Below are 15,248 nucleotides of genomic sequence, written 5' to 3' on the forward strand. Positions count from 1 at the left end.
ATTAGAGAAATACAAATTAATAAGACAAAGACGTATGTTGCACACATATCTGACAAATTTAAAAGGATGATACCAAGTGTTGGAAAGGATGCAGAGCACAGGAACTCTAATACATTGCTATGGGGAAGGGAGATAACAATCCTTCTGGAAAGACAGCATTACATAGTACATAGTAATAGTGAAGATGCATATATACCTGATGCCCTCTACCACTGCTAGACACACCTAACAGAAACTGTAGCAAGAAACAAGACAAGTACACCAGGAAACATTTCAAACTTCTTCTATTACATACCTAACAGAAAATGTACCAAGAAATAAGACACTTATACCAAGAAACACTTAGTATTGTTTGTCATAGGAAAATTCTGAAATAACTCAAATGTCCCTCAGTATTAGAGAGGAAAAATGTAAAATAAAAATGTAATCTTAACAAATTAGAGCTCTTGCAACAACACGGATCAATTTCACAAGTTTCATAATAATGAAATAAGAAGAGATACAAATTAACATGCATAGTATAAGTCTGTTCATATAAAGTTTGAAACCAATGCCTGCCACTTATTTTCAAATGGTTCAGCAAATAAAAAATATATCCATATATCTATTCAAATATAAAGAAAATGTGGCAAAATGTTAACAATTGTGAATCTAAGTGAAGAGAATACAAAGGTTCATTGTACTACACTGCTACTTTTCTTTAGGTTTGAGATTTTTCAAAACAAAAAGATAGAAAAAATGTTCAAAAATCAGACAAAGCTAACTTATATTGTTTAGGAGTATTTTATTCACGTGGGTGATAAATGTATGATTTTTCTTTATGTGTTAAACTATACATATAGATTTTATGCATTTTTTTCTGTATGTAAATTTCATAAGCGAAAAAAGTTAAAAATGTGATAAGATACATAAAAACATTTTCAAAGAAAAACTGCTATATACTTGTTAAACATTATTATTAAAAAACAAACTTTTTGCTTTACAACAAGCAAGCGTAAGCAAGAGGGCTTTCGTTATGTGGGACATTAACCTGAGATCAATCTATCAAAAGGTACCTCCTGAGGACCAATTTTTGAGGCTAGCAACATAATAATGTCATCTGACTTTTCCATGAGATAGTTTCTATATAAGCATCAATTCTGAATCTTGCTTAATTTGATAATAGATAGTATATTCTTCTAAATAATTCCCATGAACTGCAATACGATACTCCAATACTCATTTTGGCAGATATACTAGCATATGCTACTTAAAAATGTATTATAAGAAAACTCTGGATGAAAGCTTTATCACTATTCAAATATCACACACAATTCATATTGTCCATGTATTTTCTCTATGTTTTTCCAATGTCCTTACTAGTATTCCACAGTATTTTTTTTTAAAACCTCAAAGTTGTTCAGAATTTCATGCTTCCAAACTGTCTTTTAATATAGTTATATCAACCCATCTGATTGTCTTCTTCTGTGTCATCTAAATCAATATCAAAATCTAAATCATCACTTTCTTCATTTCTTCTGCAGCTTCTTCTGTGGCTGGAACATTGATTATTTTCAACATTTTCTGTCTTTTCTGGTTCTGTATTAAACCTAAAGATGGAAGAAAAAAACTTTATTTCTCAGGATTTCATTGTTTAACTGTGTAGACTGAAAAGACTTTTACACTACATTTCTTGATTAATAGGAGTCTAATGAAATAAAGAGGAAAAGATCCTTGAAGATTAACTTAACTCAAGAGCCAACCAATTATAATACAGTTGTCAATAAAGTATGATCAAAGAAATTAACACATGATGTCCATTAAAGAAAAGAAGTTATATAATAAGTAATTCTTTTGTAATGTGTAATAAGTGTGAACCTCATAAATATTTTAACTTTCTAAAAGTGATGTTTCACTTTTATTATAATGATAGAAATATTTAACAATTAATTAAGATGTTCTTCCTGTTGGGTGGAACAACGTCTACATTAGTGTGACATTCTGCATCTTAAGACTCTCAGAGCAACTGAATGTTTCCTTAAAAGAAAATTCACATATTAATTAAAAGAGTAAATCCCAAACATAAAAAGAAATACTCACGGAATAACATCTTCTCTCTTTCCACATTTGGCACAAACTTCAAGATCACAGGCACATGGTCTACACATTATGTGATAAGAATCCTTCACTGTCTTTTGTGAACATTTAACACTGAAAGTAGAAAAGAAAAGAAAATCTTAATTTTTTACTCATTATCTAAGGTTTATTTAATGAAATAAGGGGGTGTGTGGCTAAGTGTATAGCTGATAAGCCTCAATCTCAGATATTACTCTCATATGTTATTTAGATTAATTACATAGCATTTCTAGAGAACAGTGTACAGCTCAGAATAATAGTAGATTCTTAAAGCTTTTAAGGAATGTCATCTGTAAATATTAAGTTTTACTTCTTCTTTTTCAATTTGGATTCCTTTTATTTCTTTTCCTTATCTGATTGCTCTGGCTAGGACTTCCAACACTATGTTGAATAAAAGTGGCAACAGTGGGCATCCTTGTATTGATCCTGATCTTAGAGGGAAAGCTTTCAGTTTTCACCACTGAGTATAACGTTAGCTGTGGATTTATCATATATGGCCTTTATTATGTTGAGAAACTTTCCCTCTATACCCACTTCTGTTGAGAGTTTTTTTTTGTTTTGTTTTGTTCTGGTTTTTTTTGCGGTATGCGGGCCTTTCACTGTTGTGGCCTCTCCCGTTGCGGAGCACAGGCTCCGGACGTGCAGGCTCAGCGGCCATGGCTCACGGGCCCAGCCGCTCCGCGGCATGTGGGATCCTCCCGGACCGGGGCACAAACCCGTGTCCCCTGCATCGGCAGGCGGACTCTCAACCACTGCGCCACCAGGGAAGCCCCTTGTTGAGAGTTTTTATCATATCATTGTGTGAAATGCTTTTTCTGCATCTATTGAGATGGTCATATGATTTTTATCCTTCATTTTATTAATGTGTTGTATCATATTGATTGATTTGAGGAAATTGAACCATTCTTGCATGCCTGGAATAAACCCCACTTGATCATGGTGAATGGTCCTTTTGATGTATTGTTGAATTCAGTTTACCAATATTTTGTTGAGGACTTTTGCATCTATGTTCATCAGGGATAATGGCCTGTAATTTTCTTTTCTTGTGGTATCCCTGTCTGGTTTGGTAGCAGAGTAATGCTGGCCTCATAAAATGAGTTTGGAAGCATTCCCTCCTCTTGAAGAGTCTGAGAAGGATTGGTATTCGATTTTTGATTTCTAATTCAATCTCCTTACTAGTAAGTGAACTTTCAGATTTTTACTTCTTCATGATTCAATCTTTGTAGGGTGTATGTTTCTAGGAATTTACCCATTTCTTATAGGTTGTCAAACGTGTTGGCATACAATTGTCCATCGAAGTCTCTTAAAATCCTTTGTATTTCTGTGGTATCTGTTGCAAGTCTCCTTTTTCATTTCTGATTTGATTTATTTGAGTTCTCTTTTTTCTTGGTGATTCTAGCTAAAGGTCTGACAATTTTGTTTATCTTTACAAATAACCAGTTCTGAGATTCATTGATCTTGCCTGTTGTCTTTTCAGTTCCTATTTCAATTATTTCCAATCTGAACTCTGTTATTTCCTTCCTTCTTCTAACTTTGGACTTTATCTATTTTTCTAGTTCCTTTAGGAACAAAGTTAGGTTGTTTAACATATATATGGAATTTAAGAAAAAAAAATGTCATGAAGAACCTAGGGGTAAGACAGGAATAAAGACACAGACCTACTAGAGAATGGACTTGAGGATATGGGGAGGGGGAAGGGTAAGCTGGGACAAAGCAAGAGAGAGGCATGGACATATATACACTACCAAATGTAAGGTAGATAGCTAGTGGGAAGCAGCCGCATAGCACAGGGAGATCAGCTCGGTGCTTTGTGACCGCCTGGAGGGGTGGGATAGGGAGGGTAGGAGGGAAGGAGACGGCGCAACAGGGAAGAGATATGGGAACATATGTATATGTATAACTGATTCACTTTGTTACAAAGCAGAAACTAACACACCATTGTAAAGCAATTATACTCCAATAAAGATGTAAAAATAAATAAATAAAGTTAGGTTGTTTAAGATTTTTTTTGTTTCTTGACGTAAGAATTTACTGCTAGGAACTTCCCTCTCAGAACTGTTTTGTGGGTTAACATAAAATATATCCTGGAGAATGCTCTGTGGACACTTGAGAAGTGTGCGTATTTTGTTGCTTTTGGTTGGAATATTCCACATGTACCCATATAATATTGTTTAAAAGGCCATACTACCAAAAGCAATCTACAGATTCAATTCAGTCCTTATCAAAATTTCAGTGGCATTTTTCACAGAAATAAAACAATCCTAAATTTGTATGGAACCACAAAAGGCCCCAAATAGCAAAGCAGTCCTGAGAAAGAAGAAAAAAGGTAGCGGCAGCACACTTCCTGATTTCAAACTATGTTACAAAGCCACAGTAATCAAAACAGTGGTACTGGCATAAAAATAGACACATAGATTGATGGAACAGAATAGAGAGCCCAGAAATAAACCCATTCATATATGGTCAATTAATTTATAAAAAGGAGCCAAGAATATACAATAAGGAAAGAACAGTCTCTTCTATAAATGGTATTGGAAAAACTGGACAGCCACATGCAAAAGAATGGAACTAGACCACTATCTTACACCATACAAAAAAATTAACTCAAAATGGGTTACAGACTTGAATGTAAGACCTAAAGCCATAAAACTCCTAGAAGAAAACTGGCAGTAAGCTCTTGACATCAGTCTTGGCAATTTTCTGGAAATCATTTTGGAAATAAAGTAAAAAAAAAAATAAACAAGTGGGACTATAACATACTAAAAAGCTTCTTCACAGCAAAGGAAAAGGCCAACAAAATGAAAAGGCAACCTACAGAATGAGAGAAAATATTTGCAAATCATGTATCTGTTAAGGGGTTAATAACTCAAATATACAAAGAACTCATATACCCCAAAGGCAAAAAAAAAAAAAAAAAAAACTATTGAGAGTCCGCCTGCCAATGCAGGGGACATGGGTTCATGCCCCGGTCCAAGAAGATCCCATGTGACGTGGGGCGGCTGGACCCATGAACCATGGCCGCTGAGCCTGCGTGTCTGGAGCCTGTGCTCCGCAACGGAAGAGGCCACAACAGTGAGTGGCCCGCGTACCGCAAAAAAAAACAAATGCAAACACTAATCAGAAGAAAGCTACATTATTATTGAAACAGACTTCAAAGCAAAGAAAACTGTCAGGTTTAAAGAAAGGATGTTACATGACAATGAAGGAATCAATTTTCCAAAAGCATGAAATAATCCTAAATATTTATGCACCAAAAAAGTGTGTTGAAATAAATGATGCAAAAGCATTGAACTAAAAAGAGAAATAGACAAATCCACAATTACAACTGGGGACTTCAACACTTCTCTCTCTGTAAGTGAAGAAACAAGCAGACAAAAATCAGTAAAGATATAGAACAGCTGATTGATAGAAGCCTATCAATCAAACTGACATTTACAGAACACTCCACCCAACAAGAGCAATATATTCTCTTCAAGCACACATGGAACAGAATCTAATATAAACCATATTCTGAGCTATAAAACCAACCTTAACAAATTAAAAACAAAAGCCTAAAATTTATATAAAGTATGTTCTCTTACCACAATGAAATTAACCAGAAATCAGTAACAGAAAAACATCTGGAAAATGTCTAAATATTCAAAAATTAAGCAAAACAATTCTAAATAACCTACAGGTTAAAGAGGAAGTCACATAGGCCATTAGAATACTTTGATTGAATGATAATGAACACACAGCACCAAAATTTATGGAATGGAGCTAAAGGTGTTCTTGGGAAATTTATATAATTAAATGCTTATATTAAGCAAAAAGAACTATCTGAACGTCCATCTTAAGAAACAAGAAAAAGAAGAGTAAAAAAAAAAAGAAGAGTAAATTAAACTCAAAGTAAACAAAAGGGAGGAAGCAATATGAACAGAAATTGATGAAACTGAAAAACAGAAAAAGAGAAAACCAATAAAATCCAAAGCAGGCTCTTTGCAAAGATTAATATAATTCATAAACATATAGCCAGACTGATCAAGATAAAAAAAGAGAGACCACAAATAATCAATTTCAGGAAAGAAAGAGGGAACAATACTAGAGATGCAACAGATATTAAAGAATAATAAGAAAAATATACAAAAAAATCTATGCCTATAAATCCAACTACTTCATTGAAATGGACAAATTTCTGGAAAGACACAGTATAAAAACTTGCTTAAGATAAAGTAGATAATCTAAAAACTCCTCTACCCATTAAAAAAAAATTTAGTTATGGTTAAAAACTCTCCCAATAAAAAAAACTCCAGGCCAAAATGGCTTTAGAATTGGTGAATTCTACCAAAATACTATTTTTACACAAATCTTTCCAGAAAATAAAATAGAAAGAAACAGTTCCCAACTCATTTGATGAGGCCCTAACATCAAGATAAAAAAAAGACAAAATTACAAACGAGTATTGGTAATGAACACATGCAAGAAAATGTAACAAAATGTTAGCAAATCAAATCTAGCAATATGTAAAAAGGTTACACATCATGATCAAGTGGGGTTTATCTAGGGACATGAAAGGCTGATTCAATATTAAAATCAATAAACATAACTCATCAAATCAATTGTTCTAAGGAAGAAAAACCATATGATCATCTAGATGCAGAAATAGTTATTTGACAAAATTTAACATCTATTCATGAAATAAGCTCTCAGCAAACTATGAATTGAAACTTCCCCAACCCAGTAAAATGCATCTAAAAAGAAGCTACAGCTAATATCATACTTAATGATAAAAGACTGTGTATGTTCCCCATAAGATCAGGAACAGGGTAAGAATATCTGCCCTCATCACTCCTTTTCAAAAACATACTGGAGGCCCTAGGCAGTACAATAAAGCCAAAATAGAAATAAAAGTCATACAGACTGGAAAGCAAGAAATAAAACTGTCTTCATTTTTTATCTTTTTAATTTTTTCCCCCACCGCACAGCTTGCGGGATCTTAGTTCTATGACCATGGCAATGAAAGCACCAAGTCCTAACCACTGGACCGCCAGGGAATTCCCATGTCTTCATGTAAAAAAAAATTCATTGTCAGGCTTCCCTGGTGGCGCAGTGGTTGAGAGTCCACCTGCTGATGCAGGGGACACGGGTTCATGCCCTGGTCCGGGAAGATCCCACATGCCGCGGAGCGGCTGGGCCTGTGAGCCATGCCCGCTGAGCCTGCGCGTCCGGAGCCTGTGCTCTGCAACGGGAGAGGCCACAACAGTGAGAGGCCCGCGTACTGCAAAAAAAAAAAAAAAAATCATTGTCTATGTAGAAAATATCACAGAATATACAAAAAAAAGTGTTAGAAATAAAATTGGGGCTCGGCTGCATGTTCGTGCGCTGTGCACCCTCCAGCCACTACACACTGATCTTCTCCATGGCAACGCCATGGACCTGGGCCAGATGTGCAGCTTCTACATCGGCCTCGGCTCACGCATCAACTGCAACATCTTCTACGACTACTCGGGCCATGGCATCAGCTTGGGCAAGCCCTCTGAGAAGAACCTCTACAATGACATCAACGCCGTGTGGCAGGCACGTGTGCATCAGAAGTGAGAAGAACTACAATCCTGCAGCCTGTGGAACAAAAACCACATCCACAGAAAGACAGACAAGATGAAAAGGCAGAGGGCTATGTACCAGATAAAGGAACAAGATAAAACCCCAGAAAAACAACTAAATGCAGTGGAGACAGGCAACCTTCCAGAAAAGGAATTCAGAATAATGATAGTGAAGATGATCCAGGACCTAGGAAAAAGAATGGAGGCAAAGATCGAGAAGATGTAAGAAATGTTTAACAACACCTAGAAGGATTAAAGAACAAATGGAGATGAACAATACAATAACTGAAATGAAAAATACACTAGAAGGAATCAACAGCAGAATAACTGAGGCAGAAGAACGGATAAGTGACCTGGAAGACAGAATGGTGGAATTCACTGCTGTGGAACAGAATAAAGAAAAAAGAATGAAAAGAAATGAAGACAGCCTAAGAGACCTCTGGGACAACATTAAATGCAACAGCATTCGCATTATAGCGGTCCCAGAAGAAGAAAGAGAAAGGACCCGAGAAAATATTTGAAGAGATTATACACGAAAACTTCCCTAACATGGGAGAGGAAATAGCCACCCAAGTCCAGGGAGCACAGAGAGTCCCAGGCAGGATAAACCCAAGGAGAAACACGCCAAGACACGTAGTAATCAAATTGGCAAAAAGTAAAGACAAAGAAAAATTACTGAAAGCAGCAACGGAAAAATGACAAATAACATACAAGGGAACTACCATAAGGTTAATAGCTGATTTCTCAGCAGAAATTCTATAAGCCAGAAGGGAGTGGCATGACATATTTAAAGTGATGAAAGGGAAGAAACTAAAACCAAGATTACTCTACCCAGCAAGGGTCTCATTCAGACTCAATGGAGAAATCAAAAGCTTTACAGACTAGCAAAAGCTAAAAGAATTCAGCACCACCAAACCAGCTCTACAACAAATGCTAAAGGAGCTTCTCTAAGTGGGAAACTCAAGAGAAGAAAAGGACCTACAAAAACAAACCTAAATCAATTAAGAAAACGGTAATAAGAACATACATATCAATAATTACCTTAAATGTGAATGGATTAAACGTTCCAACCAAAAGACACAGGCTCGCTGAATGGATACAAAAACTAGACCCACATATATGCTGTCTACGAGAGACCCACTTCAGATACATACAGACTGAAAGCGAGGGGATGGAAAAAGATATTCATGCAAATGGAAATCAAAAGAAAGCTGGAGTAGCAATACTCATATCAGATAAAATAGACTTTAAAATAAAGAATGTTATAAGAGACAAGGAAGGACACTACATAATGATCAAGGGATCAATTCAAGAAGTAACAGAACAAGTATAAATATGCATGCACCCAACATAGGAGCTCCTCAATACATAAGGCAACTGCTAACTGCTATAAAAGAGGAAATTGACAGTGACACAATAATAGTGGGGGACTTTAACACCTCACTTACACCAATGGACAGATCATCCAAACAGAAAATTAATAAGGAAACACAAGCTTTAAATGACAAAGTAGACAAGATACATTTAATTGATATTTATAGGACATTCCATACAAAAACAGCAGATTACTCTTTCTTCTCAAGTGCGCACGGAACATTCTCCAGGATAGATCACATCTTGGGTCACAAATCAAGCCTCTGTAAATTTAAGAAAATTGAAATCATATCAAGCATCTTTTCTGACCACAATGCTATGAGATTAGAAATCAATTAGAGGGGAAAAAACGTAAAAAGCACAAACACATGGAGGCTAAACAATACCTTACTCAATAACCAAGAGATCACTGAAGAAATCAAAGAAGGCATCAAAAAATACTTAGAGACAAATGACAATGAAAACACAACAATCCAAAACCTATGGGATGCAGCAAAAGCAGTTCTAAGAGGGAAGTTTATCGCAATACAATCCTTCCTCAAGAAACAACAAACATCTCAAATAAACAATCTAACCTTATACCTAAAGGAACTAGAGAAAGAAGAACACACAAAACCCAAAGTTAGTAGAGGAAAAAAATCATACAGATACATGAAACAGAAACAAAGAAAACAATAGCAAAGATCAATAAAACTAAAAGGTGGTTCTTTGAGAAGATAAACAAAATTGATAAACCACTTGCCACACTCATCAAGAAAAAGAGGGAGAGGACTCAAATCAATAAAATTAGAAATGAAAAAGGAGAAGTTACAACAGACACTGCAGAAATACAAAGCACCCTAAGAGACTACTAAAAGCAAGTCTATGCCAATAAAATGGACAACCTGGAAGAAATGGACAAATTCTTAGAAAGGTATAACCTTCCAAGACTGAACCAGGAAGAAACAGAAAATATGAACATACCAATCAGAAGTAATGAAATTGAAACTGTGATTAAAAATCTTCCAACAAACAAAAGCCTAGGACCAGATGGCTTCACAGGTGAATTCTATCAAACATTTAAAGAATAGATAACACCCATTCTTCTCAAACTCAAGAAATTGCAGAGGAAGGAACACTCCCAAACTCATTCTATGAGGCCACCATCACCCTGATACCAAAAACAGACAAAGATACTACAAGAAAAGAAAATGACAGACCAATATCACTGATGAACATAGATGCAAAAATCCTCAACAAAATACTAGCAAAGAGAAGCTAATAACACATTAAAAGGATCATGCACCATGATCAACTGGGATTTATCCCAGGGATGCAAGGTTTCTTCAATATACACAAATCAATCAATGTGATACACCATATTAACAAATTGCAGAAGAGAAACCATAGGATCATCTGAATAGATGCAGAAAAAGCTTTCGACAAAATTCAACACCAATTTATGATAACAACCTTCCAGAAAGTAGGCATAGAGGGAACTTACTTCAACATAATACAGGCCATATATGACAAACCCACAGCCAACATCGTTCTCAACAGTGAAAAACTGAAACCTTTTCCTCTAAGATCAGGAACAAGACAAGGTTGTCCACTGTCACCACTGGTATTCAACATAGTTTTGGAACTTTTAGCCACAGGAATCAAAGAAGAAAAAGAAATAAAAGGAATCCAAACTGGAAAAGAAGTCAATCTGTCACTGTTTGCATGTGACATGATACTATACATAGAGAATCCTAAAGATGCTACCAGAAAACTACTAGAGCTAATCAATGAATTTGGTAAAGTAGCAAGATACAAAATTAATGCACAGAAATCTCTTGTATTCCTATACACTACTGATGAAAAATCTGAAAGCAAAATTAAGGAAACACTATTTACCACTGCAACAAAAAGAATAAAATACCTAGGAATAAGTCTTCCTAAGGAGACAAAAGACCTGTATGCAGAAAACTATAAGACACTGGTGAAAGAAATTAAAGATGATACACATAGATGGAGAGATATACCATGTTGTTGGATTGCAAGAATCAATATTGCGAAAATGACTATACTACCCAAAGCAATCTACAGATTCAATGCAATTCCTATCAAATTACCAATGGCGTTTTTCATGGAACTAAAACAAAAAATCTTAAAATTTGTAATGGAGACACAAAAGACCCCAAATAGCCACAGCGGTCTTGAGGGAAAAAAACGGAGCTAGAGGAATTAGAGTCCCTGACTTCAGACTATACTAGAAAGCTACAGTAATCAAGACAATATGGTACTGGCACAAAAACGGAAATAGATCAATGGAACAAGATAGAAAGCCCAGCGATAAACCCACGCACCTATGGTCAACTAATCTATGACAAAGGAGGCAAGGATATACAACGGAGAAAAGACAGTCTCTTCAATAAGTGGTGTTGGGAAAACTGGACAGCTATATGTAAAAGAATGAAATTAGAACACTCCCTAACACCATACACAAAAATAGACTCAAAATGAATTAGAAACCTAAACGTAAGACCAGACACTATAAAACTCTTAGAGAAAAACATAGAAAGAACACTCTTTGACATAAATCACAGTAAGATCTTTTTTCATCCACCTCCTAGAGTAATGGAAATAAAAAACAAAAAATAAACAAATGGGGTCTAATGAAACTTAAAAGTTTTTGCACAGCAAAGGAAACTACAAACAAGACGAAAAGACAACCCTCAGAATGGGAGAGAATATTTGCAAATGAATCAACGGACAAAGGATTAATCTCCAAAATAAATAAACAGTTCATACAACTCAATATTAAAAAAGCAAACAACCCAATCCAAAAATGGGCAGAAGACCTTAATAGACATTTCTCCAAAGAAGACATACAGATGGCCAAGAAGCACATGAAAAGTTGCTCAACATCACTAATTATTAGAGAAATACAAATCAAAACTACAACGAGTGGGGGTGGTGGTGGGATGAATTGGGAGATTAGGATTGACATATATATACACTAATATGTATAAAACGGATAACTAATAAGAACCTGCTGTATAAAAAAATAAATTTTAAAAAATAAAAATAAAATTGACAAGCTGATTCTAAAAGTTATAAAAAAAAAAGCAAAGTAAATGTATTAGCCAAAACTATTTTCAAAGAAAAACAAGGTTGGAAGACTTTCTTAAGACTGGATTTCAAGACTTATCTTAAAGCTATAGTAATCAAGGAAGGCAGTATGGTATTGGTGAAAGATAGGTACATACATCAACGGGACAGAATAGACTCTTACACATAAATCAACTGATTTTCAACACAGTACACAAAGGGAATTCAATGGAGAAAGTATAGAGTTTTCAACAAATAACCATGGAACAGTTGGATATCCATAAAATTAACAGGAAATGGATCATAAACCCAATATAAAACCAAGAATTACATAACTTCTAGAGGAAAACAAAGGAAAAAATATTTGTAACCCTAGGCAAAGATTTCTTAACTACAACAAAACCATCATCAATAAATCCTGATAAATTAAACAGATCTTCACCATACATTCACACAAAACTCTGTACATGAAATGTTTAGGGCAGCATAGTTCACAGTCACCAAAAACTAGCAAACCTAAATGTCTATCAACCGGTGAATGGATGAACAGTCGGTGATACATCCTGATTGAATACTACTCAGCAATAAAACCGACCTAACCACTGATCCACACAACAGTGCAGATGAATCTCAAATCCACTATGTTAAGTTAAAGAAGTCAGCCTCAAAAGACCATATACTGCGTGACTCCATAAATATGACATTCTGCAATAAGGTAAAAGTATGGGGAAAGAAAACAGATCAGTGTTTGCCAGGGACTGGGAGTGAGGTAGGAGGAACTACAAAGTGGCATAAAGGAATGTTTGTGGGTAATAGAACTGTCCTATATCTTAACTGTGGTGTTTGTCTCACAACTGTATTCATTTGTCAAAACTTATAAAACTGTTGTTAAAAACAAAACAACTGCCCCCAAAATAGAGTCACTTAAGCTAAGCCCCAAATCACCAAATTGAGACAATTTCAGTTTTGGCTTTCCCAGAAATGGAATTTTAAACCAATCAGGACTCATCTAATCAGCACAAGCTAATAAGTACTCTGCCTGATCGGCCCTTGCCACCCCCTAAAGGAAAGTGACCTTGCGGTAACCAATCTGCTTTTTTGTCTAGTGTGACTTTCTTGTTCCCACACCCTTCTGCCTACAAAAATCTTTCATTTTCTACAGTTCCTCAGACCTCCTTTCCATCTGCTAAATTGGATAAAGTCAATAAGATCTCTAAAATTCACTCAGTTGAATTTTGTTTTTTTAACACTGTACACTACAAAGGGTACATTTTACTGCATGTAAGAGACCTGACTAGGAAAAATGAATCAGAATTTTTTAAAAAAACTTCACAATCGAAGTGAAAATAATTATGAAAAATTTTTAAAAATAATTTGGTATGTTTTGTGTTTTGACTTTCCAAAAAGCTTTACTTAATTACTTTACAATAAAAATTAGATTAAAATTTTATGCCATTAGAATACACACAAAATTCTAATAATACAAATGGACTAGGAAAAATTTCAGTGTTTTTTGGCTTCAATTTCTTTTTTTTAAATAATTTTAAAGGAAGTCTATTTTGGTTAGATTCCTGAGGCTTCAAAGAAATTCATTTCTATTAATATGTTGTTTTATAACAGGGACTCCTGGAGTAAACTAATCCTTAAGTATTCAGATTGCTAATTCGGGGATAAAACTGTATTTGTAGAACTCTTAATGTTAAAATTTACATGTAAAATAGGCTCAAAAATGGGATATCCTGTTTTGGAATGCAGAGTTAAAAGATACCAGATTCTACATTTTCTAGCACATCTAATCCTCAAAACAGTGACTTTTATCACTGGCTCAAACACCAGCATAGCTTATTAAAATGCAGATCTCTGGCCTCCACCCATTATTTACATAATCAGAATCTTGGGGATGGGTTCCAAGAATCTGTCTGTTAACAAACTCTTCAAGAAATTCTTAAGCACATTACCACTTGAGAAGTCTTGAGCAGATCAAAGTACTACTACCTAGATACGGGGGTCTTCCAATATCCTTCAATGTGGTTGAGAAGAGAAGGAATTTTTTTGCTGAAAGCAATTATGCTCTTTCCAAATTTAAATCCACTCAGAAAAACAGGTTGTATTAGGCTAGGAACTCTGAGTATAAATATACCTATCTTATAAGGAGATACACACACATACACATTTTTCAAATGACACGTTTGCTTTTTATAAACGTGAAATGTTTGTGAAAAGTTAAATTATATACATTTTTAGACGTTTACATCCTTCCAGTTTCTCTGTTACAGAAGTGAGATCTTTGTGCGCCTTCAATTTCAAATCTCTTAACCTAGGCTTTATGTCTTCATGGGGAGTACAGTGAGAGAAGACCTAAAAGTAATTGAGTTTCAGCCTCTTTTTTTCACCTAAATACATCACATTCGTCTAGCCAAAGAATCTTGATCTTAAGCATGAAATGGTTTAGACATTATTTTAATGATAAGAGATATACATTCCAAGTTATAATAAGACTTGTGCAGTATCTTGAAATATCTTTTAAAATAGCTGTAAATTATTTAATCACTCCTGAGTATTTTTTTCTTGCAAAATGTGTAGTAAGGAAAAACTTGAAATTCACCTAAATATAAATTTTACCTAATTTCCCCTGAAAATAGCTACATTTTGAATATTGTGAGTTCATTACCAAGCGAACTCCAGAGATGTTAAAATAATGGTGATTTTGCCTTCTTTTCATTGCTCCATGAAATACAATTCCCAGAAATAATCTTGACCATGCATATACCACAACTAATCATTTTAGTGGAAACTGTGCTCAAAAAAAAGCACAGGTTACTCCTATGAACCATGTTTACTAACAAAGGAGACAGTAATACACTTTTTAAAAATGTTATTATATTTACTTTTTTTATAATGAAAAACACAAAAGGAAAGAAAAAGTAATTAAAAGCTAAAAAATGTTCACTACCTATTTAAGGATAAAAATCAGAGACAAAATTTGATTTTGAGGACCACTGTAAATACTAGAAAATATTATGTATTTTGAAAATAGCACTGATTTGGGAAGCAAGAGACCTAGATCTAGCCCAACTTTGACATATCCTTGCCACATAATCA

The 15,248-nt window shown here is 34.8% G+C and overlaps 1 protein-coding gene across 1 annotated transcript in view; it reads right to left on the reverse strand.

Annotated features, from left to right (window-relative positions):
• Positions 1–267: 267 nt before the first annotated feature.
• CUNH9orf85 (chromosome unknown C9orf85 homolog) overlaps positions 268–15,248 on the reverse strand; it is a 58,532-nt gene continuing 43,551 nt past the window's right edge. The window contains exons 3-4 of the mRNA XM_024738972.1: positions 2,080–2,190; positions 268–1,589 (exon numbers count right to left, since the gene is read on the reverse strand). Coding sequence (XP_024594740.1) covers positions 1,442–1,589; positions 2,080–2,190 — 259 coding nt within the window. The 3' untranslated portion in view covers positions 268–1,441. The remainder of the gene's footprint in view (positions 1,590–2,079; positions 2,191–15,248) is intronic.

This window comes from Neophocaena asiaeorientalis, unplaced genomic scaffold (assembly GCF_003031525.2).
Source record: "Neophocaena asiaeorientalis asiaeorientalis breed wild unplaced genomic scaffold, Neophocaena_asiaeorientalis_V1.1 scaffold249, whole genome shotgun sequence".
NCBI classification, from domain to species: Eukaryota; Metazoa; Chordata; class Mammalia; order Artiodactyla; family Phocoenidae; genus Neophocaena; species Neophocaena asiaeorientalis.